We start from the raw sequence: 24,516 nt of genomic DNA on the forward strand, positions 1-24,516 counted from the left end.
CACCGACCTCGACCCCTCCCTGGCACACCAACTATTTCAATGAGCCCCCCTGGCCCTTTCCTGCATCCCCACCCTCCTCAACAACTCCCCCCACGTCTCATTTAGTTCACAGTCCCCGCCCACTGAGCCCTACACCCTTCCTAGAGCCTCCAACCTCCCAAAGAGCCCCTGACCCTCACACCCGACCCCATCTCTATTATTCCTACTTCCACACAGAACCTCCCGCTCCTCACAGAGCTGCCGACCATTTCCCTAAATGCTCGTTCCCTCACTGAGCCCCAAGCCCCTTCCCTGGGCCCTGCCCCACCCCTACCCCAAGCCTTCTGCAGAGGAGAGTCCTAGAGGTCATCACCCCTTCCCCAACTCCCCAGCAGAGCCTCAGGCTATAACCATGCTGGCCCCACCTCCACCTAGATCCTCAGAGCATCCACAGTGAGGCCCGGATCCCCCAGGAGCTAACACTAGACCCTGTCTTTGCAGGGAGGCTACTGAGGTCCTCCAGCCGCCGGCAGATGCTCTACGCAGACCGCCAGGCATCCCTGAAGGTATCCTGTGCCTACAAGGAGGACGAGGGGCTGTACACGGTCCAGGTGCCTTCGCCCTCTGGGCTCCGGGAGCAGAGCACCTATGTGTTTGTGAGAGGTGAGAGGGTGGGGTGGGGGCAGGGGATGCAGCTGGAGCCCAGAGACCAGGGCTCTGCCCTTGACTGATTGGCTAAAGGACACTTGGCAAGTCCCCTGCTCCTTGGGGCCTTGGTGGCATCCTATGACCCTCCAAAGAGAAACAGCCTGAGAGCCTGTGGGCTGGGATCATTCTAGTCCCTGGTTGATTTCTGTCTCCTTGCTATGCCATTTCACTAGCTGGGTGACCTTGAGCAATTTACTTTTCCTCTATGAGACTCAGTTTTCCCATCTGCCAAATGAGGGGGTTGCTCTGGGACTCAGATTAATTATGCTAATTGTTCAGGTGTGTGGTGCAGAATAGGCCCCTAAAAACAACGGGGCCCTGTAACCTCCCTAGATTCTCTAGTTTAAAAGAAAGAGGTCCTGGTCCTGGTCCTCAAGACCAAAGCCGAGCTCCTGGAGGGTTAATGAGAAGAGGATGTTGGGTGGAAGTGAGAGGGAGTTTGTTGCCAAGTGGACATTGACTAGAAGGGTCCTCCCCACCCCTCTCTTCCCGCCCTCCACCCCATCCTGGGTTTCAGATGCTGCAGCTGAGAAGCCAGGGGCTCCAGGCTCCCCCTTGAATGTTCGATGCCTGGACGTGAAGAGAGACTGCCTCATCCTGACATGGACTCCACCCAGCGACACCCGGGGCAACCCCATCACTGGCTACTCCATCGAGCTGTAAGTCGGTCTCTTGAGTGCAGAGCCCATGGGTGCAGATGGCTCTGTGAGGACAAGAGTGGGACCATAGGATAAAGGGGGCCCCATGTTTCTCCTCAGAACAGGGCAGGAGGTAGACTGTGTTATATTATTTGAGGGCGATAGAAGTGTGTCCACTGATACCTGGAACCCCCCACCGCTGGAGTCAGCTGCTGCCCTCTGGACCCTTTACAGCATGAGCTGACTATGGGAGGGACAAACATTAATACTTCAAATCTGAGCACGTGTGGATTTGTTGGCTGCTTTCCTCCCTGAGTGACAGAGACAGAGCAGCACTGATTCGGGAGGGAGGGAGCACATGAGGAAGAGGGGAGCCTGGGACGTCCCGCCTCCTTCTCCTGCTGCCAGATCCGAGGTCCTAGCTGGAGGTAACACCTCATCCAGCCACCTGCATACTTGCAACAACCCCTAGCTAAGGGGGAGGGGGAATCCTTCATGCCCCGTTCTACAGATGAGGAAACTGAGGTACATGCCCCCAGTGGCAGAGTTAGGATTTGAACCCACACGTGACCACTGCCCCATCCAGCCAGTACTGTGTGCTGGGGCACTGCCGGAGGACAGTGGTGCCCAGAGAGCTCAGAGAGACTCTGAGGGTCACTCTGGAATACACACCGACAGGAAGTGGACAGCCCTCGGGTGAAATTCCAACTCTCCCACTCACAAGCCGAGCGACCTTGGGCAATCCATCTCACTCTCTAAACGCAGATCCCGTTTGTAGAGTGAAGACAATGATCATGCCTAAGGACGAGGACTGCCTCAGTTAAACAAGATGATGGAGGTGAAGGGCCCAGCACAGGTCTGGGCACACAGGAGAGCTCCATGAAAGGCACTAGCTATTCTGATCAGCATGATGGTTGGTGGAGGATGGTGAAAAGGCCTCCTGGGGGCCTGAGGTTGGAGCTGGGCTTTTAAATGGAAAGCAGGACTTTAACTGAGATGAGCTGGGCTAGCAGCCCAGGCTCAGACTGGGAAGATGTGAGTCGTGGGCAGGGGCTGAAGCCAGGGCCTCTCTCCCACAGGTGCCAGGGCGAGTCTGAGCAATGGGTGCCCTGCCACCAGGCCCCTGGCGGGACCTGTCGGTGCCCAATCCAAGGCCTCCTCGAAGGCCAGACCTATCGGTTCCGGGTGAGAGCCATGAGCAGAGCAGGCAGCAGCCTCCCCTCCAAGGCTTCAGAACCAGTTGTCATGAGCGACCATGATGAAGCCCAGAGGAAGACAGGTAGGTACAGAGGCCCTGAAGGGACACTCCAGAGCATCAGTCGGGGCACACTCAGGACTGCCTCACAGGCAGAATAGGCCTCATTCCAAGCCCTGTTCCAAGGGGGAGACACAGCCCAGCCCTCGGGAACCCCTAGTCTGATGGAGGAGACACAGTGCTGTCCTTAGCTACCCCTAGCCTGAGGGGCAAGGTACAGCTCATCTGATGGAAGAAACACAAACCTGTGCACACAAGAACCACAGCAGTTTCTTCAGATGCCCTTAATCTGAAGGAATAAAACGGCCCTGCCTCAGGAGCCCCCAGCCTGGGAGGCAGTGGAGGACACAGCCCTCTCAGCCCCGAGGAGTCAGCCTGACTTGGGTTCGCTGTGCCCTGGAGATCTGACCCCATCCCTTCTCCTCTCCGTCCGCATTTGTCCCAAGAGGACAGAGCATCTCTGGGGTCTGAGAGTGGCCATGCAGCACTTTGAACCCCTGAGAATACTGGGGCCCAGAGTGGACCTGCCTGGGGACACAAAGCGAGGGGCCAGAAGGCCAGGACCAGGAACAGGGGAGGAACCAGCACCCAGAGCTAGGCAGGCCCGCCCGTCCCCTCCTGACCCAGCCCTCCACACACACCCCTCACCCTTACTTCTCCCTCAACGGGCTCCATTCTCCACCCTAGAGATCCCCTTCGATCTGGGAAAAACAATCACCGTCAGCACAGATGATTTTGAAGGTACGTGTGAACCTCCTGCCTCCAGACACCAGCCCTCTTTGTGGTTCTAGAAACTTTGGAACACAAACTGGCCAAGAGACGGGAGCTGTCCATGTGCAGGGTGTGGGGAGGCGAGTGTGGGTGGGATCCATCCTGAGGAGGACAGGGTGGGATCCATCCTGAGGAGGCCAGGTTCTTGGGTGAGTGACTACGCCCCTTGTGGAGAAGGCAGACATTGGGGAAGCTCCCCGGCAGGACATCAGGAGACCTGGGTTCTGGCCCCAGCTCTGCTTGGCCTTGCTGGGTGACTGGAGCAAGTTCCTGCCTCTCTCTGGGCCCCAGTTCCCTCCTCTATGAAGTGAGGGGCTGAGATTCAGGGTCTCTGAGGGCCCACGCATCTCTGCCCGGATGGCTCTGATTCCAGACTTCGTGACCATCCCCTCACCCCCGACCAATGTCCATGCCAGCGAAATCAAAGAGGCCTACGTGGTTCTGGACTGGGAGGAGCCGAGACCCCGGGGCAAAGCCCCGCTGACGTACTTCCTGGAGAAGGTACGGAGACCCCAAGGGCCCCAGGCCCACCTGAGAAATAGCCATGCTGTGGGACGAGGATGTGGGGGAGTTCGGGGAGGTGAGGGGAGAGCCCAACAGTGTCCCCTGGGGAGGCCTTCAGAGAAGAGAAGAGAATTTTCTGCCTGGAAGGGCCTGAGCAGAGCCCTCCACAGTGGCAGAGGATGGATTAAGTGACCTTCGAGACTACCCCAAGAGGCCAGTCACTAATGGCAATTTCTGAAGCCGTTCACGGAAATACACAAAATTAAGAGACAGACAATAACAACAGTAAGATCCCCATTTCCTGGGTACCTCCCCACTCCAAGTCTGGCTGGCATCTGGTCGCACATTGCGTCAAACACCTCTTCCTGGCCCGGGTCACAGTGGGAGGCAAGCTAGGCTGGTGCCTACGCCCCAGGGTCACTGAGAAGCAGCATTTATAGGGCCTGGGGGCAGCAGTTAGCACCAGGAAGGGGTACTCACTGGGGGCAAAGTGGGGGCAGGAGTTTGGTGGGGGGGGCAGCTCCCGTGGAATGGATTTCACAGTCGACAGGAGGCAGCGTGGCAGAGTCAAAACCAGCATGGTGTTAAAATCCATTCCAATCCTGCTTCTGCTGTGCGAGCTGGTTTGCTAAGTTCTCTGAGCCCTGGTTTCCTCCAGCATAAAACGGAGACCCTACCCTGTGAGGATGAGATAAGTTGCCTCCACAGCCAGGGACAGCAGCCCCGGACTGTAAACCCTTCCCAAGGAGATGTTCCTCACTGTGATCTCCCTAAAGGAAGAGACCAGGTTTATCTTCTCGTTACGCACTGTGCCCAGCACGGAGCCCGGCACATAGTAGGTGGACAGTACAGGCTTAGTGAATCAACAAATAAAGAAGTTCCAGGGAGGAGTTTCTGGCTCTGGTTGTCTCACTGGGCCTCCCTGCACATTCACAGGTGATCGTATTTCTCCGAAATGGGAAAGCTGTTAAAGATTTGTTTGGGGAGGCTGTAGAGTACAATGGTTAAGACCTTGGAGTCAGACTGCCTGGGTTCTGACCTTGTCTCTGCTACTTACTAGCTATGTGGCCCTGGCCAAGATATAATCTCTCTGTGCCTCCATTTCTTCTTCCATAAAATAGAAATAATTGTATACCCTATAGGGCTAATGTGAGGATTGGCTTACCCAAAGCACACTGGGACTTAGAACATAACCTGCTCCCGGTGGGTGCTCAGCAGTGTTCACTGGATTTTATAGCGATGCCTTAGCCTAGCTGGGTTCTAGGCTACTGACAGCCAGGTGGGCCTTGGGAGGGGAAAGCACAAGGAGGTCAGGGTCCGTGGGTCCCCCAGTGCTTCGAGGTTTTAACTGTCACTCCCAGACTCAGCAGAAGTGGCCTCACTCACCTCACCACCCTCAGCTCATTGCGCTCGACCTACCCAGAGACCCAGGACTCATGGCTGCCTTTGGGGCCCCTGACATGGTGCAGACTAAGCAGGCCAAGTTACCAAAACTCCCTGGACCCGTGTTCCCTCATCAGTGGGGAAATTAACACCCACCTTGCAGGGTTATTGTGAGATTTCAGCCATGAACTCGTGCATTCGTCCCACAAACAGACTGAGCACCTCCCACGTGCTAGTACTCTTCTCAGACGTGGGAAAAATAGACAAACCCCTGCCTCCAGAGCTGAGATGTCAGTAGAGGATGGGGGACGCATGACAAAAAAGATGAATCAGTGAAGTATTTGGCACATTCATAAATGGTAGGTGCTTAGGAGAAACACAAAAAGGCTGGAGGTGATTTGAAGTGTTGAGGTGAGGGGCTGCTGATATTTTAGATGGGGGCTGGCTGGCGAGACCTCCCAGAAGGTGAGTTTTGAATAAAGGCCTAAAGGAAATGAGGAGCCAGCCAGAGATTTCTGGGGGAAGAATATTCCAGGATAAGGGACCAGCAAGTACAAAAGCCCAGAGGCAGAGGTTGGACCAGGCACCGTCAAGGGGCAGCAGGGGGTCAGGAGCCTGGTGGGTGGACAAAGAGGGTGTGGATAGTGGCCAGACAGGTGGCAGGAGTCAGGCCAGGGAGAAGCTTAAGCTCTGAGGAGATGTGGGGCTTGGGAGGGTTCTGGGCAGACAGGGATGTGATCTGACATGTTGTAAAAGGTTCCCTCTGCTTGTCATTTGGAGAAAGACTAAGCTAAAGGCAGAAACAAGCAGTGAAGAGGCTATTGAAATAACTCAGGTGAGAGACGATGGTGGCTTGGACCAAGGTCGTGGAGGGGAGCATGAGGGTGGTAAGCCTTGCTTGGATTCTGGGTAAATTTTGAAGGTAAAACCAACTGGATTTGTTGATGGCACATATTGTGAGGGGGCAGGGGTGAGAAAAAGAGTCCAGGATGGCTCCAGGGATTTTGGCCTGAGCAACTGGAAGATCTGGAGCCACTTGCTGGATGTGGGCAGCACTGGTGAGGGGGCGAGCTCCAGGGCCGAGTTCTGGACATGCTGGATGTGGGGTGCCCAGCAGGCACCGAGGTAGAGACATTGTGAAGGCAAGTGGGTCTAGAGCTCCGGTGGTGAGGGGCAGCCTGGGCCAGAGAGAGAAGATAATGAAAACATGTGTGGAAAGAGCCCAGCCCAGAGCCCAGCCCAGGCAACACTTAACCAATGCAGGTTTCTCTCTTTGCACAGTCGGTCATAGGTAGTGGCACCTGGGAGGCCATCAACTCTGAAATTCCTGTGAAATCCCCGAGATGTGCCCTTTTGGATCTGGAGAAAGGGAAGTCGTATGTCTTCAGAGTGCGAACGATAAACCAGTATGGCATGAGCGATCCCTCGGAGCCCAGTGAGCCCATCGCCTTGAGGGGGAAGCCAGGTACCTGTGTGATGCTGGAGACAGGGGCAGGCCAGGCCAGGCTGTCAGCACCCAGGCTCAGGACCCCATGGCTGCAGGGACAGAGCCATGCCCATTTCTCTGTCCCCGACCACGTCTATCTACCATGAAGCTGAAAAGCAACATGATTGCAGGCCTATAAAGTTTTAGGACATCAGGAATCACATTTCTCTGGGCAGGAAGCTCTAGACATTTTTTTTTTCTAGATCAGCAATTCATAAGTTGCAGAATCCAGCTGAGTCCAGCACAGCAGCCAAGTGTGATCAAGCAGTCCCTCAGTTCTAAAGGTCTCCAGCCAGAGCCTGATCCCACCTGGTGCAGCCAGGAGGGAGCCCCTGAGCAGGCCTCCCACCCTCTCCCTCTCTGTCAGGGTGGAAGCTAAGCAGTCCCTAGCCTGGCTCACCAGGTAGGTGGGACACCTCTCATCCACACAGTGTGGGCCTGGGCAGGTCATTTCTGAGCTGCAAACCTTGGTGTCCTCCTCGCCCCACCTCTGGCTCCTTCCTGAGTCTCCCAGCAGCAGGTCCATCCTGGTCCTGACTTCCCAGGGTTCCCTCTCTTCTCTGAGGCCTCTGAGGTCTGGAGTTCTTCCCTTTTTGATCATATCAGATCAGAGGGTTCCCTGAAGCTGCCATCACCAACTAGTCCTTTAAGGGGCCCAGCTGTAGCAGTACCTATCCGAGAAGAGCCTGATACACTGCAGGGCCCATTTGGAGAAGATTTCAAAGTCCTAGATTTGCACTGCTTCAATAATGTAGAAAAGATAGATAGATAGATATCTCAAGTATAAATAGGTTGGTGGGCAAATGGTGTTTCTCTTTAATTCTGACTTAGTTAACGTTTAGGCTTGATTCAGGGGCCAGTGAGTGGTTTGTGATTGGATGTGGCAATCTCTGGACCACAAGGCAGCCTTGGGGCAAGGTTCTGGTACAGTTCAGAAAAGGAAAGGAGAGAAAAAGAAGAAAGAAGAGGGGAGGAAAAAAGAAAAGGCATTTACTTGTATTACTAAAGTGAAATGATTGTACAAAAATGGGAAAATATAAAAGAAGCGAGAGAGTGATAGAGAAAAGAAGGAAGGAAGGGAGGGAGGAAGGGAAGGAAAGGGAAGGGAAGTAGAAAGAGAACTAGGAAGCTCCTGTACTTGCCATTCATCCAACCATCCACCCATTGTCTATCCATGGCTGCCCCTATCGCAAGGAGCATAGTCTCAGGGAGCCAAAGTTGAAGCTTCAAGAAAAAAAATGAAGTTTCCCAGAGACTGAAGATAAAGACAGGAAAACTGTCAGACTTGGTGACTTCTAAGTGGGGGGGGGGGGATTGTAAAGATTAATGAATGGGGATTTTAGTGAGGAAGGGAAGATGTTTAGAGGTAAAAGGGGAGAGGACTTCTAGAATCCGGGAGTCTGGGGCACACCTCTGGGACTAGGAAAGACCTGCCCAAAGCCTGAGGGCATGTCTGGAATGCATGCGCCGCCCTGGATTGCTGTGGGTGTCCCTCCCCGCCTCTCACACACTCCGCCCTCTCCCCAGCCCCATAACTCATCATCTTCACTCAGCCCACATTTCTGTTTTTCAGCCACTCTCCCTCCTCCAACTCAAGTTCAAGCTTTCCGAGACACGCAGACCTCTGTCTCCCTGACCTGGGAGCCTGTGAAGGACAGCCCAGAGCTCCTGGGTTATTACATCTACTCCCGGGAGGCAGGATCATCTGAGTGGCAAACGGTTAACAACAAACCCATCCAGGGCAACAGGTGAGTTTGCCCCACCCCTTCCTGCAGCAGGCCACCCCAAAGGAGGGGCCGCAATCTTGATGAAGCCTCCCGTTCACAATCTGGTTGGGCACTGGACACTGTTCGGAGCTCTTTTCAAATATTAGGTCATTTAGTTTTAGTTGTAATCCTATGAGCTTAGGACTATTATTTTCATTATCATTGTACAGATGAAGAAACTGAGGCACAGAGCAGGTAGTGGCTTGCCTAGACTCCTTTCGCTAGTAAGTGGAGGAGCCGGGACTTAACCCAAGTGACCTCTTTGTTGGCAAGCGCTTGCTAAGGGCATGCTGTTTGCAGATAGCGGTGACTGGCTAGGCCTTGTCCCTCCAGGAGCTTAGAGACAGAGATAGGCAGGAAGTGAGGCCAGGGAGGCCGCGATTCAGGCTCCACACCCACCTCTCACTCACCCGGTGCCCCTGCACAGAGACATGTCCTCTGTGAGCCCCTCCTGCCTTTCCAGCTCCCACTCCCCTCGGAGTCTCCCTCCTCACTCGGTGGCCCTGGTCCTTGCAGGCAGAAGCCTCAAGGCTTCTGGGCTCAGGACCTCTCTCAGTGTTGAGGCTCCTTGGGGTCAGGGGCTCGGGTGGTGACTCTCCTCCCCTCCCTTTACATCAGACAACGAGCCAAGCTCTGAGCACATCTGTGAGCTCCCCTCACCCTGGGCCACGAGCCCCAAGATCATCTTACCCAGAAAAAGGGACAGGACCTTGTGCCTCACGGTCACTCATAGTTTGTCACTGTTAACGTTCTCAAATGGGAAAATAATCGAATTTTGGACAAGTTAGTTCAGAGTCCAGGTTCTCCCTGGAACGACATCTCTCCCCTCACTTGCATTCAGAGGTGCTTCCCTGAGTGGGGGCCAGGGGTTGAGGAGAGCCACGTGAAGAGAGTGGCACGTCTGAAGAACATGTCACACGTGGGGCATGGCACGCTCCTCTGGTATGTCCAAAGAACTTGTCACGTGTGTGCATGCCATCAGTTACATGTGTCCGAGCTGGAAGGAGGCTAAACACTGCTGCCCAGGAGCGCTGCCCGGGCTGATGGCGTCAAGGAAGCTTGGCTGGGCAGTGGGGTCCCATTCACCCCTGGCCACGAACTCCACAGAACCTGGCTCACAAGAGATGCTCCAAAAAGATCTGAAAGAACGAATGAATAACCCATGGGCAGGCACTGTGCTGGGATTCAGGGCTGTGGTCCAGGTTGTGCTCCTAATTGGCCCTGTGCTGTGGGCTCAGCTCATTCCTTCTGGGGGAGCCCTTCCCTACCTCTAAAATGAAGAAACTGGGCAGTTTGATCCATGAAGTCCCCTCCAACATTCTAGCATTCGGTTCAACTCATCTCTGTCAACAGGGGCTGGTCTGGGAAGTCACCCCCAGCCTCATTCTGCCCGGTGCTTCGTCCCTCCCAGAAAGGCCTGGCCCGTTACGTGTGCGTGTCCCTGAACACTGTGTCAGCCATCAACACTTGATTTAAGTCCTCAGGACCCCTCGGGGTCAACTGGCCCAGAGAAGCTCCCTGTAGAACAAAATTTACTACAGGAAAATGTTGATAAGTGAAAAAGGAAAAAGAAATCCATAATTTGGGTCTTACGAAGAAGGCGTCGGATGGGAAGGACATTTTGCTCTAAACCAGAGTGTCCTTATTTGTCTCTGGCTGACAATTCTCTTTCGGGGGATCTTTAAAAGGATTCTGTGCTAGGAAGAGCCAGGTGTTGTGTTTCAAGGACAAGGTCCAAAGTCCTGGAGATGCACCAGGCTGCACAGTTCGGGAGCTGGCTACCTGGGCCTTCAGTTGAAACCTTTCCCAGTGTACGCATTTTAATGATGGGTTCCAGAAGCCACATCCTTTATAACCTTAAGGACCTCATCCTCCAGGGTGCAGGCATCACTTTGGGGCCAAGGACAAGGTCTTTAGGTAAGAACTGCCCCAGAAGCCTCAAATCCTACTACACTGGTGGCCACTTACCCCACAGGGTTCTAGAAAGTTCAGGGATATCTCGGAGCTCTTTGGTCATCCCTGAAGGCTGCACATTTCTCTCCCAGGTTTACGGTTCCTGGGCTGAGGACGGGGAAGGAGTATGAGTTTTGTATCAGGTCAGTCAGCGAGGCTGGAGTAGGCGAGAGCTCAGCCGTCACCGAACCCATCAGGGTCAAGCAGGCTCTGGGTAAGTCTCCAGGACGGGTGTAGCCTGCAAGCTTCTGGGGGCAGCCCTGGGCTGGGCAGAGAGCCAGGGCCTTACAGACCACGTCTTGGAAGGTCTAATTCCAGAAGCCACAGGGGCAGAAGCCTCCTCAGGGAATCTGTAGCTAAACTGACCACCCCTTCCTTTGGGGAGGAAGTAACCATGGCCTGAAGCCATGGAGTGAAGCCTGATCAGCTCAGAGGCCAGGGTGCCCCCCACATGGCAGAGTCAGGGTTGCCAGAGGACACCACCGGCTGTTAGACCCCCGGAGCAGGGTGGGCACCCACCGGGGGAGGCTCGCTGCCACCCTCAGGCCACACTGCCCAGTCTGGCCACCACTAGGGAGCAGTGGCCCTCACCTCCTTGCCTCCCCATAGCTACACCATCTGCCCCGTACGATTTCATCCTCCTGAGCTGTGGGAAAGATGATATGGTCATTGGGTGGAAACCCCCCAAGCGTCGTGGAGGCGGCAAGATCCTGGGCTACTTCCTGGACCAGCACGACTCAGAGGAGCTGGACTGGCATGCAGTCAACCAGCAGCCTGTCCCCACCAAGTTTTGCAAGGTAAGGCTAGCATGTGGCTACCAGCCTGGTGTCCTGACTTGCATGACAGGGAGACCAGAGATTGGGGTTGGAGGTCCTGAGGCTCAGAGACCTTCAGTTTCCTTGCCTCTGACAATCCAGCTAATTGTCAAGTGAGGATCAATTTTGTTCAAAGCCCCAATAGACCTCCTGCTGGACACCTCGCCCCCTGCCCCCCCAGCCTCAGCCTTCACAGTCTGTTTCTGCTCTTCAAGGTCAGTAACCTTCATGAGGGCCACTTCTATGAGTTCCGTGCCCGGGCGGTAAACTGGGCAGGTGTTGGCGAGCTGTCGGCGCCCAGCGGCCTGTTTGAGTGCAAAGAGTGGACGATGCCCCAGCCAGGTGAGAGGCTGGGAGCTGCCAAATTCCAGCACCTGCCCTGACCTTCCCTCCCTCCCCAGATCTGACCGATGAGATGAATGCAACCGAGCTCTCTGTGCGTTCAGGCTTGCTCTGTTGGTCCCGAACCCCAGACCCCTGGCCCCTTCCACCGACTGACCCTGTAATCCCTGACACAGACAGTCTTAACCTGGCCAAATCAAGAGCCCTGACCTTGATCATTGACTGGCCCTGAACCCCAATCCAAATTACCCTCTAGCTCAACACTCCATCTGAGCTTTGATTCTCACCACAGACTTCATCCCAAACCCCAAAGGCACACAAACTTGTCCCAGTTGGCCCAGGACTTTCCCACTATTACCACTGAAAGTCCCATGTCCCAGTCCTGGACACACAGGGTCGACTGGTTGCCCACACACCACTCCCACAGACGGCCCCATTAGCTTTCTCCCCACGAGGCCCTCACCTCCCCCTTGGGAAGGAGGGGCCACAGACTTCCATCTTTCCGTTCCACTCAGTTCTGTTTTCTGCACAAAACCTTTACCTGAATGGCAGATCATTACTGTGTGTGGTGCTTTAGGCAAAACCACTTACAAGCAACTGATATCTATTGGGTACTTGCTGTGTATTGACACCTTCTATAAATTATGTCATTAATGCTCACAACAGCACTCTTTTATAAACTCTATTATTATCCGCATTTTACACAGAGGCTAAGTAACTTGCCCAGAGTCTCCATAGCCTGAAAGGGCGGAGCGGGGACATGAACCCTGGTGACCCAACTCTGGAGGTCACACCCTTAGCCTCGACATTAAACACTGAAACGGCAAAGAGATTAGAAGGATTAATGCTGCCTGGGACAGGGTGGGGAGGATTAAGAATGTTCCCGAGAGGAAGTGACACTGAGCACACTCTGAAGAGTTAACTCTGTTTCAGACCTAGCTTTGTCACGAGGCCAAGGCCGGCCAGGTCCCCACCAGAGCAGGCACTTCCAGGCCTGGTTGGGACTGAAAGATTGACAAGCTTGCTGACCTCCCACCCAGCCCACTGCCTGACCGTCTGGCTGGCCTTCTGGCTGTCCGGCTGCTTGCCCAGCTGCCCATCTTCCCACAGGCCCCCCATATGACGTGCAGGCGTTTGAGGTCCGGGCCACCTCCCTGATGCTGAAGTGGGAGCCCCCACTCTACAAAGGAGCTGGACCCGTCACCGGCTATCGCATCAGTTTCCAGGAGGAAGGCTCTGAGCAGTGGAAGCCAGTCACTCCAGACCCCATCTCTGGCACCCACCTGAGGGTGAGTCCCTGCCCCTTCATCCTCTAACCCTAAGCCTTTCCTGCCACAGGAGATGGCAAGACTATAGAACATCGAAACTGGGAATGACCCTTAGGGATCACTGCTCTCACTGAATGGCAGGAGAGGACCAGAGAGGGGGAGTGGCTTAGCCAGGGTCACACAGCAACTGGGTAGTAGGTACATGGAGCAGATTAAGACCACTAACCAGCCAGACCTACTCTCAAAGGAAAGGCGCACTGGAAACTGGAACCCAGGGGAGCAACGTGCTCCAAGCCTGTCCCCCCTCAGGGCAGCTTAGCCCTTCTAGGGGTCCACAGTGTGCAGTTCCCTGGACCCCTCGGCTAGGGTTGCAGAAAGGGTGGGTCTTTGCCGTCCTCAATGTTCACCCTTGCCCTGCCTTTCCCCCAGATTTCTGACTTGCAGCCGGGGAAGACTTACATATTCCAGGTACAGGCTGTGAATTCAGCTGGTCCAGGGCAGCCGTCCATGCCCACCGACCCTGTACTCCTGGAGGACAAGCCAGGTAGGAGCGGGCAGAGGATGCCAGGCACCCCTGTGTGCCGTGCCATCGAGGGCAAAGGTGGGTGGGCTCGGAAGGGGATACGGAGACGCACGTGGATCTGCAGCAGAAGGACAGGTCCTGCAGCCTCCTCTCCGCCCCCACCCCACACTCCTTCCCTCCCGCCTGTTTCTCGCCCACCTCCCACTCTCGTCGACTTCTGTGGGATCCCGAGATATGAACATATCGTTTCCATCTATTTGAGGGATCTCCCATCTTTTATATGCCACAGGCACAAACTCATACAGCTCTTCCTGGATATTTAAAATAATACCCAGCTTCGTTTCAGACACCTCACGTGGCTTTGCCTGTCTTGCAGTCACCACACCCAGGATCACCTCCTACCACACATGCCTGATGCTGGGCTAGGTCCTTACACTGCCTGGCCCTCCCAACCAGCCCCTGAGGGAGCCGTCATTGTCCCCACTTTAGAACTGATTTCACTGCAGCTCAGAGAAGTTAAGTGAGCAGGTCACACAACTAGTGTATGACAGAATCACTCAGCCCTCCTCTCTATAAAGCCTGTTCTTCTTTCCATTCTTCTAATTGTTCATTCATTCAGCAAGTATTTGGTGACGCCCACACTGCACTGGGGGCACAGCAGTGAGGAGAAAGCTAGGTCCCTGCTCTAGTCTGGGGGTGGGGGGGCAGGACGAATGGACAGTAAACAAGTTAATGGTGAAGAAGACAGTGGCAAGTGCTGTAAACAAAGTCAAACAGGGTGATGGGGTGGGGTGGGCATCCTTTAGCCAGAGCGCTCAGGGAGGGCCTCTCTGAGGAGGTGACTTTTGAGCTAAGAAGGAGCCAGATCATGCCAGGCCTTTGGAGGCCACAGCAAAGAGTGTGGGGTTTATTATTTCACTCCGGTGCAATGGGCAGCCACTGCAGGGTTAGAGCAGAGGAGGGACCTGACTTGGTTTATTATTTCTAAATGTCCGGTGCCCTGTGTTGGATTCCACCCCCAGATGCCCGGGAGATCAAGGTCGGTGTGGATGATGAGGGCTTTATCTACATGGCTTTCGAAGCCCCCGAGGCCCCCGACTCCGCAGAGTTTCAGTGGTCCAAGGACTACAAGGGCCCACCGGACCCACAGAGGGTCAAGGTCGAGGATGAACCTAACAGGTAAGTGGGGATGGTGGGGCAGCCCCACTAGCCCACGGGTCCCAGATGTTGTTGGATGAGTCTGCAGAAGCTCGTGGGTGAGACCCCCCAGCAGGACCCCCAGACAATGAGTTTGTGAGGGCTGCTTGGTCTCTCACAAGGGATGCTGACTGCCACGTCGGGGGGAAGTGAGGGAGAGCGTATTTGAGCAGCTGAAGTGCCGGCATTCTTTTGGAGAAGGAATGCGTGTGACCCGATATGGGTGCCTCTGAAGGGACACTCGGGACATGGTTTCCAGCCTGCATGCCAGCGACTTGCTCTTGCAAGTTCTCTGGGCTCAGCTTCATCATCAGTGAAAGAGGAGTTAGAGTGTCAAGTGCCCCCAGGTCCCACTCCTCGGCCCCGGCAGCTCTGGCCTCAGCCCTGTCCAGCAGGAGACAAAGCCGATCACCTGAACCCTGGAGGGAGAGGCAGGCCTGGGGGATGTGGCCAGTATGAAGATTGTTCCAGAAAGCCCGGATAATGAGGGCCATTGAAGGTGGCAGGCCAGGCTCGCCCTGGGTGGGGGACCCCGGGAGGCAGCCGCCCCTGCTTGGCCAGGGTCTGGGGCAGGGGTTTAGGGCCTCTGAAGATGATGGAGACTCCCCAGCTCCCAGGCCTCCAGGCACAAGGACCCTCTCAGAGCCTCTGCTCCCCTGTCTTTGCCAGGTCCAAGATCATCCTGAAAGAGCCTGGCCTCGAGGATCTGGGCACCTACTCAGTGGTGGTCACCGATGCTGATGAAGACATCTCAGCCAGCCACACACTGACTGAGGAAGGTGATGCCCCTATTCCACTGCCGCCTCCCCAGAGAGACAGACCCAGACCCAGAGTCCCAAACACAAATACCCTAGAGGCCAGCAGAAGCAACAAAAATAAGTAAAGCAGGGATTTCCAGAGAAGTAGGTCCTCATCCACCCATTCAGTCAGTGAATACATCTGCCATATGCCAGAGACTGTCCTAGGCACTGGGGCCTGATTTCACCTGTGAGCTCAACAGGCAGAAATCCTCACACAGGCAGAATGGAGTTCACACTCTTCTCATCTCTCTCTCTCCTTCTTTTTATCTACTTCTGAGAAAAGCAAAGGTACCAGTGAATTATTTCACTTCCTTCTGTAGTTTAAGAAGAACAACAGTGTAAGTGTAAATTGCTAGTGGCAGTTGGTCTGAGGAATGAGGGTGGCAATAGGGAGCAGTGGGGACTGTGGCAAACCAGACAAGGGATGCGGGTCTAAATGGTCATCCGTGTTTGATGATTTAAACTGAAGTGGAATCGGTGCTGATGACCAGCCCTCTGCCATCCCCCTAGCAGCTGAGGGACAGCACATTGTCCTCCCTGCTGATTGCACATGAAGCCCTTTGATTTCATTAAGAAGCAGTAGCCAGACAGGTCCAGATTCCAATTTTAGTTCCACAGTTTCAAGTCATGACACCTCTCTGGGCCTCAGCCTCCTCATCTGTAAAGAGGGGATTATAATCCCTGCTGCCCCAAGTGTAAGCGTGTCGTTATGCGGACACACTGAGATGCGTCTATGCAAACTAAAGCCATTCACAAAAGTAATGGGCTTTGTTTTTTGTTTTTGGACTGGATGTTTGCCCTGAGTCCAGATTTATCCTACTAAGCACTCTGGAGCTTACCTGGGAAAATGAGGTATGGGCCCTGCCCTGCCAGTTCATCCACACAGCACACATTTATTGAGCACTTGCTGTGTTCCAGACACTCAGGTCTGCTCAGCTGAGCAGGAGAGACCAACCTAACACATGGAAGCAGTTAGCCATGAGACAGCACCTGCAGGCCTGCCCTAGACACGCAAAGACTGAAGTGCTCAGTGCGGGTACCAGACCCTCAGATCCTAGGACAGCACGTTACAGCGGGATAACGAGGAGGCTTAGGAACAAGGGGCCCAACATGCTCAGGAGGTGGACAGCAATGCTCACCCCATAGCGTCGTGTGAGGACTGCTGAGAGGGTGCAGAGCCTGCACACAGTAGGTGCTTCTCTGGGGAGGGGCACTCAGTCTAGGCCTGGAAGGACAGGGAGAATAAGCAATCTCAGGGTGGCCTGTGGCAGCCCCCTCCCCCCCACCCAGTGCCCCAGAGCCAAGGCCCCCAGTGCTCGTCATCCACCCCTCAGTAGCCAAGTGGCCCCAAGCTGAGGGGGAGCCTCTCGGGACTTTCCCCAGCATGGATGCTGGGGTGGCTCCTACGGACCCTGCTGGCCCAGGTATCTCAGTCTCTCTGCTTTCTTCCTTGCTCTTCCCTGTTCCAGAGCTGAACAAGCTGAAGAAGTTGAGTCATGAGATCAGAAACCCAGGTAAGCATTCCAAGCTGCCAGCTGTAGGCAATTCAGCCGGGCCCACTGGGGTGTCCTGAGCAGAGCTGAGTTGGCCAAGAGCCAGGAACTAGCCTAGGGGCAGAGGATGGGGGTGTCGGGGAGGGTCAGAGATCCAGGGAGTCCACCATCCGTGCAGGGAAACGAGCAGCCAGCAGGGAGCACGTGGGGTGCAAGGGAGGACAGAGTGGATGGTTCCTTCTTGGAGTTTGGATCCTCAAAACCCCTGCTTCCCTCCATTGACGAGGAGTAGCGTGCTGTCCCCAGGGCAGGGGCACAAACTGGGGTGCATATTGGAATCACCCCAGGAGCTTTTCAAAATCCCCATGCCCAGGCGACACCTCAGATAAACCAGAACCACTGGGGCTGGAGTCAGACACTGGTGTTTTGTTTTGTTTGTTTTGTTTGTTTATTTTAGTGGAGGCACTGGGGACTGAACCCAGGACCACGTGCATGCTGAGCACGTGCTCTACCCTGAGCTGTCCCCTCCCCCCAGACACTGGTGTTTAAAAGGCCTCAGGGAGCCAGTGCCCCGTGCCCCGCCAGGGGCGAGAAGTACAGCCTCAAAGCCATGGGATGAGGAAACGCTTCCCTGAGATGAATTCAACTTGGGGTGACTGAATGCATAAAGCCATCCCCAGGCCTTCACCCCAGCACCCCAGCAGTGTCCCCTTCAGACTCTGGAGCACTGCACGTCAAATGTCCACAGTGTGGTCAAGGCGGGGCTGATCGGGAAGGGAGGAGGGTGCCCTGCCCACCCCTTCCTTTCCTCTGTCTCCCAGTGATCAAGCTGATCTCCGGCTGGAACGTTGACATCCTCGAGCGAGGAGAAGTGCGGCTTTGGCTGGAAGTAGAAAAGTTGTCTCCGGCTGCTGAGCTGCATCTCATCTTCAACGAGAAGGAAATCTTCAGCTCACCGGTAACTGGGGGCTCAGAATTCCTAAGTGAGGTTCCCAGCCCAGTAGGTGGCCTTATGGACAGTGGTCTCCACTGGCCAGCACCTCCCCCTAGTGGACGTTTCAGTAATTGCCACCTGCTTTGGCTGTCACGGTGATGGGTTGGGGGTGGGGACACCTGGATTCTAGTACCTGGGGGGCAGGTGGTAGAGCCATTAGACACTCATCAATGCAAGGGACACTACCACAGAGAATTTCCCATGCCCCCACAATTTTTGAATGTTCTTCCAGACATTCTTAAGATGAAAAAACTTACATTCATGCTTATAATTATGCAATCCTAGACCGTAACTGAGATGTAAACACAAGGAATTTTTTTGTATTTTTTGCAGTTTTAATATACACTGAATAGAGTTTTTATTCTATTAGCCACATTACCTATGAACTTTCATTCATTTTCCTGTTCTTGTACAGAATAGTCTTGATATTTTTGCGTTTCTTACTTCTCTTAAATTCAAACCAATTCATTATAAATCAGTGCGGCATGCGTGGGGTTGTGTCAGAGCATCTGCATATTGAAAATCACTACTTTCATTTCCTCTTCCTATTACAGTTGGGGTATTACACTGCTTTTTTAAAAATCATGTGTACAGTTAAATTATATTAGTCGAACCATAGGAGTTGCCCACATTCAACTATTTTTACTTACAAACATGGCAATTTAAATCTCATGAAAGATTCAGTCTTCTTTTTCTGTTATTTGTGAATCTAATCTCCAGAGGGCCGAGTGGCCATCACTAAATGTGTGTTATAAAGATGGGAGCTGTTCAGACAGAGGACAAACTGCTCAGAGCTAGATGTCAGAAGGCTCATGTTCATCCTCTGTGGGTTGTGTGCCATTGGGCAGGTCTCTTCATCTCTTCATGACTCAGTTTCTGCATCTGTACAATGGGGTTGGAGAAGCAATTGAGGATCAGGAGAAGCAATTGAGAAAATAGACTTGAAATTTCTGCATAGAGCTTACGTGTGACCTTGGCTTATGGTAGAAGTGTTACACAGCCTGGGCTCTTAGTATACACTGGGACTATCAGATGCCCCTATAGAAAAAGAAAAACAAAACTAGCCGATTCTCTCAAATCATACATACAAATAAATCCAGAAGGCGTAAGGGCCTTAATGTGGAAAATAAAATGTTTGAAAACTGCTAGAATATGACAAAATGTTAATGAGTGTTAATTCTGAGTAGCAGCTACACAGGCTTTTTTATATTATCTTTTATAGTTTTATGGGGGGGTTATTTCCCTATTAAATTGCAAAAGAGGTAGAAAATAACCCAGAAATGTGGTGCAAGAAGAGTTGCGGGCTTATTAGTAATTTCAGTTGATTCAAGCACGGAAGACTCCTTCTCGTGCCTGCGTGGACCCAGGGTGTTCTTAGGGGCTGGGTTTGGGGAGAGTCCAGTCTATACACAGGACAGGGCTACCCGGGGCCCCCCTCCCCAGTCTCTGAAGGCTTCTAACTCAGCATGTATCACCCCCAAGTCTGACGACACCCCTATTTGCGCCCCACAACACAAATTCCCTGGGATTGGACAAGGTCAGGAAAGAGTCTGTGTTTGTTCTCCCCAGAACCGCAAAATCAATTTTGTCCCAGAGAAGGGCCTGGTAGAAGTTATCATCGAGAACTTGTCCGAAGATGACAAAGGGTCATACACTGCTCAGCTCCGAGATGGAAAAGCCAAGAACCAGATCACCCTGGCCTTGGTGGATGACGGTCAGCCGTGCCCCCGCCCCATGCACCGGGCCTCAGCTCTCAGCCCTGGGGTGTTTGCCCATCCTGAAGCCCCCCTCTGGACCTGCACCCTTCTTGGCTCACGCCAGTTCCCCGCTTTGTGTTCACAGAGTTCGACAAACTTCTGAGGAAGGCAGATGCTAAGAGAAGAGACTGGAAGAGAAAACAGGGTAAGAGCTGCTGGGATGAAGTTCAGAAGCCTCGGCCACCAGGCTAGCGTGCAGTGCTGGGCAACTTCTGGGCTGGTGGATTAATAGATTCCTCCACCCAGCTGGGCCCCTGAGGGAGGGCCACTGCCATTCGATCCAAGGCTTTCCCCGTGCCAGAACGAAACAGCACTTGCCCAACCCCGAGAGTGAACATCAGCTTAAATTTTACACCCTAGGTGCTTCCCTTGCCTCACCCCAGTATCCTCCCTGATGGGGACAGAATCTGAAGGGTCCTTGGTCTTTAGGTGCCCCTCCCCAGCTGCTTTCCTTCGTCTTGCCACCAGATGGCGCCCCAGCCGAGCCTGGCCCTCTGACCGGTGGGCGTGTTTATTTTGCACTCCCAGGTCCGTATTTCGAGGAGCCTTTGCAGTGGAAGGTCACGGAGGACTGCCAAGTGCTGCTGACATGCAAGGCAAATCCCTCCCCCCGCCTCCAGCCCTGCCCTCAGGCCCAGTGGAGCCAGATCTGTGGATGTCCCCAAACCTGGTGGCTGTCCTTGCCCGACTCCTCCAAATCCCATACCCTACGCTTGGCTGATCCTACAGCGGGGTGGGTGGGGAGGAGTATTTAACCAGGGATTCTGCTTTTAATTCGAAAACGAAGCCTTCCCTTGCGGGGCTCAAGGAGCGGAGTTGGTGTGAGCTGGGTCAGCCTTGAGCTGGATCTCCCAGCTGCTCTGGGAGGGGCTCTAGGGACCAGGGGTCTCTGTGATAGTGGGGTCTCTACATGTCGAGGGGGGTTCCCTGTTTCTGTTAGTAGCCCTGCCAGACACTGTGCTCAGCACTTTAGAGCATTCTACCCATCTGCCTCACAACACTTGTGAGATGGGCATTATGGTCCCCACTTTACAAATGAGAAAGCAAGTGGGGACCCGTAGCTCAAGACCACATGGTAAAAGGTAGAGCCTAGAACCTGGATTTTAACCAAAGCTGGTGCTCCTTCTCAGCACCCTGCAGCCTTTTAGATAACCGGAGGACAGTGTAGGGGAGGGTGCACTCCTAGACGCATGTCTGTAGCAAACTCAAAGCACCTAGACACTGCCAGCACTGGGCACACAAGGATGAAAAAGTGGTCTCCTTAGGCCTCTAGGATCCCACAGTCCAAAGCAAGATCATGAGAGAACATCGTGCCTCCCACTGTGGTGGAGATGTGCAGGAAATTGATTACTCCTGATGAGGAGGCACTCCGGGGTGCATGGAGGAAGACTTCCTAGAGGAGACACACGCATCTACAAGGAAAAATAGGATAGGAAAGGGATCAAGAAGCAGAGGGAATACCATTAGCAAAAGTCCAGAGTCCGGAAGCCATCGGGGGAGACATATGGTGAGGAAGGAGTTGGCTGAGATTTGGCATGAGTGTGTGTGTGCGGGGAAAGAAGTCATGTTTGTAAAAAAAAGTTCTGATGCGCTGAGTCTTCACTTAAAAGAGAAAGCCTGATGGAGACTCCTCACTCCCCACCTTCCTCAGGCAACCAATACCAAGAAAGAAACCCGCTTCCAGTGGTTCTTCCAGAAGAAAGAGTTCCCAAACGGTCAGTATGACCCGCAGACGGGAACAGGGCTTCTCCGCATCGAAGAGGTAAGTGCAGCTCTGACTTCAGGGCGGTGCCAGGGGCACTGGGCAGGGAGTCAGGACCAGGGTGAGGCAAGTGAGGCACGCATCTCATGCACAAGATTTAAAGGGGGCACTAAATAGCTCGATAATTAAGATAAATAATATTTTATGCAGTATTTTTAAAAATCCAAATTAATATCAAAAAAGACCATGGGGAAAACAACAACAAATTTTAAATAGATTTGGTATTGTTTTGGTGTTGTCTGAGACTGGGGACAGGACGGTTGTCTCCAGGAGAGGCAGGTCTGGGCAGAGCAAAGTGGGCCTGGAGCTCACTTCTCCCACCCACGTCCTTCCCGTGGCCCTTGGAGGAGTGGGACCTGGTTAAGATAGAAACGCAAGGCTTATTCTTAAATAGGCAGTGTTTTTCTGCCCTGTTGCTGATTTCTGTAGCCTCACTGTGTGACAGAAACAAAAGCAGTTTGCTGACTAGGAAGGAAATAATGATTTCAGGATCTTCTCCCAAATCCCAGCCAAGACGATGCCAAGTTGGCCTTTGTCATCACAGTGCAAACTCCTCGCACAGGGTTTGGCATCAAGTAGGTGCTTAGTAGCTACTGAGTCTTGCCATAATCATCCTGCCTGCTGGTGTGGAATTTTCTGGCTTCCCAAGAGTTATCTCCCTTGATCCTCACAGCAATTGTAGCACGTAGCCAGGGCAAGGATTATGCCACCATTTTACAGATGAGTAAACTGAGGCTCAAAGGGTTTAAACACCAAAATACAAGTTTAGAGAGTGGGGCCACAGTGTCTCCAATCACCCTCCCTGGGGTCTGGCTGGGACTTTGGAGCCTTCACTGAGGGAGCGGGGAGTGGACGTAGGAGAGGACTGTTGGGGTTCAGCTCTTTGATCCCCGTGTTCAGAGATGCTTCTACCTTGACTCTTGCCTCAAAGCAGGTTATGTAGAGATGGTCGGGGTGAGAGGACCACTTTGAGGGGATAGGGAGGCAGATATCTCTCCCCAGGCCCTGAAGGAGACACCGTGTAACAAGAGGGCACTGCTGACCTCTGACCTTGCTTTCAAAGTACAATCCAAGTACTTGCTTTGCTGACTCAGGCTTCATGTGGGGTTGACAAACATGTGCCGGTAAGGACTTTGTCCTGAGCAAAAGAGAGCACACTTCCTTCTGAGAGATGCAGAGGGGTCCCTCCATCCAGGGCCCCGGGGAGCAGGGCAGCTCTGCTGGAGGGTGCATCCTGCTCAGCCCAGCTCTGCAAGGGGAGCTCACTCTGCTCTGCTCAGAGCAGCTGCCTGAGAATCCACGTGCTGAGTGTCTATTTCTGCCCTCAGTTCCCCACCTCTATGCACCCCCCAGCCCAGACAAGCCCTGAGCTTAGGGCTGTGGAGCTGGAAGGAGCCTTAGCAATCACCCATCGCAGGTGGGTAAACTGAGGCCCAAGGAGGAGAAGCGGGTTGCCTGAGGTCACACACAGAGTCAGGGGCAGGCCTGGCACCCAGGCCTCGTGGTTTGCTGACCAGCGCTCCTTCTAGAATCCATGCCAACACCACTGTCTCTCATCCTCCTTTCCAGCTGTCCAAAGAGGACAGGGGAATTTACAGAGCGGAGGTTTCCGACAACCGAGGGGAGGACGACACCATCCTGGACCTCACGGGCGAAGGTAGGAGCCGGAGACGTTAGAGATGGGCCAGCAGGGCCTCAAGGGGTTCCCACTGCACCAGGAGACGTGCTCTGACCTGTGCGGGAAATTTTATGGGATCCCCATGTCACTTGGGGCAACGGAGGCACAAGGGGGTTAAGTGACCTGCTCATGGCTGCACAGCTGGTCAGTGGCCGGGAACTGGTCTGTGTGACACTGACGCCCGTGTTCACTGCAATATCCCACGGTGACTCCAGGCTTCACGACCTGGAGCCTGAGTTCTCTGCTCTACCCCACAGTGGACCCCAGGCTCCTCACCAGGCTTGTTGGCTTAGCCTGCAAGAAAACTGTCAGGTCGGCCCACTTGTCCCCCATCCATGTTGCCCATTGTTCCCCCCACCGAGCCCTGTCAGTCACGGAGTGCCCCGGATCCCCTTTGCCCCCAAGCCTGTGCCCCGAGTGCCGCTCAGAAACTCCACCATCCTTTTCCAAGGCTGTCCCCACCCTGATGCCTCACCAGGGGAGCCCTCCATCAACTGACCATTCTCTGTCTCCCTCCAGCCCTGGACGATGTCTTCACTGAGCTGGGCAGGATTGGCGGTAAGCAAGCCCCCTCTTTGCCTAGCCCTGTCCTGACGCCACAGAGCCCCAGGGGACCTCCAGCCAGCCTTGTCTGCCAGGGGTGGGTTTAGTTTCCACCTCAAAGACTGGGGGAGACGTTCGTGCTCCTCACCACACTGCATCCCCCCACCACGCCCCAGAGCAGGGGCGAGCTGACTGCCCCTCATATGTGCTGTCCCAAGGGCCTCAGGGAAGACTCACCCTTCTCCTCTGCCTCCCCAGCCCTCTCTGCGACCCCACTGAAAATCCAGGGGACTGAGGAGGGGATCCGGATCTTCAGCAGGGTCAAGTACTACAACGGGAAGTACATGAAGACCACCTGGTTCCACAAGTAGGTTGGCCTGGTTCTGGAGCCTTAGCCAGGCTGGAGGGGCCCAGCGTCCAGTCCCAAGGGCTTGGCAGAGACCAGACCTGCTGTCCACAGACGGAGTCAGGGACAGGGAACAGCTGTCAGAGGCACAGCAAGGAGGCTCCCAGGGAAGGTGGGAACCCTGGTGCTGAGATCACTTTTCCAGAATATCCATGGCCACAGAAGGACCACTGTCTCACAGCAGCATCTGGGAACTAGGGGAGGGAAGGATGCAGGGACCAGGGAAAACCAGGTCATGTGGGTCATGGTGCCCTTGGGGTCTTTGCAGCCTTAGGAAACTCAGGCAGCCAGGCTGAGGGGAGAGGTTCGGGCAGAGGAAAAGGGCTGACAGTTAACTGAGGGCCAGGGCTTGAAGGCAGGATCGGGTGTCAGAGACTCAGCCAGGAGCTAAATGACCCCAGAGAGTTTGAGAGCAAAATTTCCTAGTGCTTCTTTTGTTTGTTTGTTTGTGTTTTTTTGAGGGGGGGAGGTAATTAGTTTTATTTATTTATTTGT

The 24,516-nt window shown here is 54.1% G+C and overlaps 1 protein-coding gene across 1 annotated transcript in view; it reads left to right on the forward strand.

Moving 5' to 3' along the window:
* MYOM3 (myomesin 3) overlaps window positions 1-24,516 on the forward strand; it is a 44,177-nt gene that overhangs the window by 14,053 nt on the left and 5,608 nt on the right. Inside the window, exons 10-32 of the mRNA XM_006197069.4 lie at window positions 481-642; window positions 1,205-1,346; window positions 2,405-2,604; window positions 3,268-3,321; window positions 3,725-3,852; window positions 6,520-6,703; window positions 8,298-8,472; window positions 10,536-10,657; window positions 11,053-11,240; window positions 11,474-11,600; window positions 12,711-12,889; window positions 13,298-13,412; window positions 14,414-14,570; window positions 15,258-15,367; window positions 16,858-16,902; window positions 17,703-17,839; window positions 19,445-19,589; window positions 19,718-19,777; window positions 20,161-20,228; window positions 21,284-21,394; window positions 22,964-23,051; window positions 23,592-23,630; window positions 23,874-23,982. Of these exons, the coding sequence (XP_006197131.1) occupies window positions 481-642; window positions 1,205-1,346; window positions 2,405-2,604; window positions 3,268-3,321; window positions 3,725-3,852; window positions 6,520-6,703; window positions 8,298-8,472; window positions 10,536-10,657; window positions 11,053-11,240; window positions 11,474-11,600; window positions 12,711-12,889; window positions 13,298-13,412; window positions 14,414-14,570; window positions 15,258-15,367; window positions 16,858-16,902; window positions 17,703-17,839; window positions 19,445-19,589; window positions 19,718-19,777; window positions 20,161-20,228; window positions 21,284-21,394; window positions 22,964-23,051; window positions 23,592-23,630; window positions 23,874-23,982 (2,845 nt within the window). The remainder of the gene's footprint in view (window positions 1-480; window positions 643-1,204; window positions 1,347-2,404; window positions 2,605-3,267; window positions 3,322-3,724; window positions 3,853-6,519; window positions 6,704-8,297; window positions 8,473-10,535; window positions 10,658-11,052; window positions 11,241-11,473; window positions 11,601-12,710; window positions 12,890-13,297; window positions 13,413-14,413; window positions 14,571-15,257; window positions 15,368-16,857; window positions 16,903-17,702; window positions 17,840-19,444; window positions 19,590-19,717; window positions 19,778-20,160; window positions 20,229-21,283; window positions 21,395-22,963; window positions 23,052-23,591; window positions 23,631-23,873; window positions 23,983-24,516) is intronic.

Source organism: Vicugna pacos, chromosome 13 (genome assembly GCF_048564905.1).
Source record: "Vicugna pacos chromosome 13, VicPac4, whole genome shotgun sequence".
NCBI lineage: Eukaryota > Metazoa > Chordata > Mammalia > Artiodactyla > Camelidae > Vicugna > Vicugna pacos.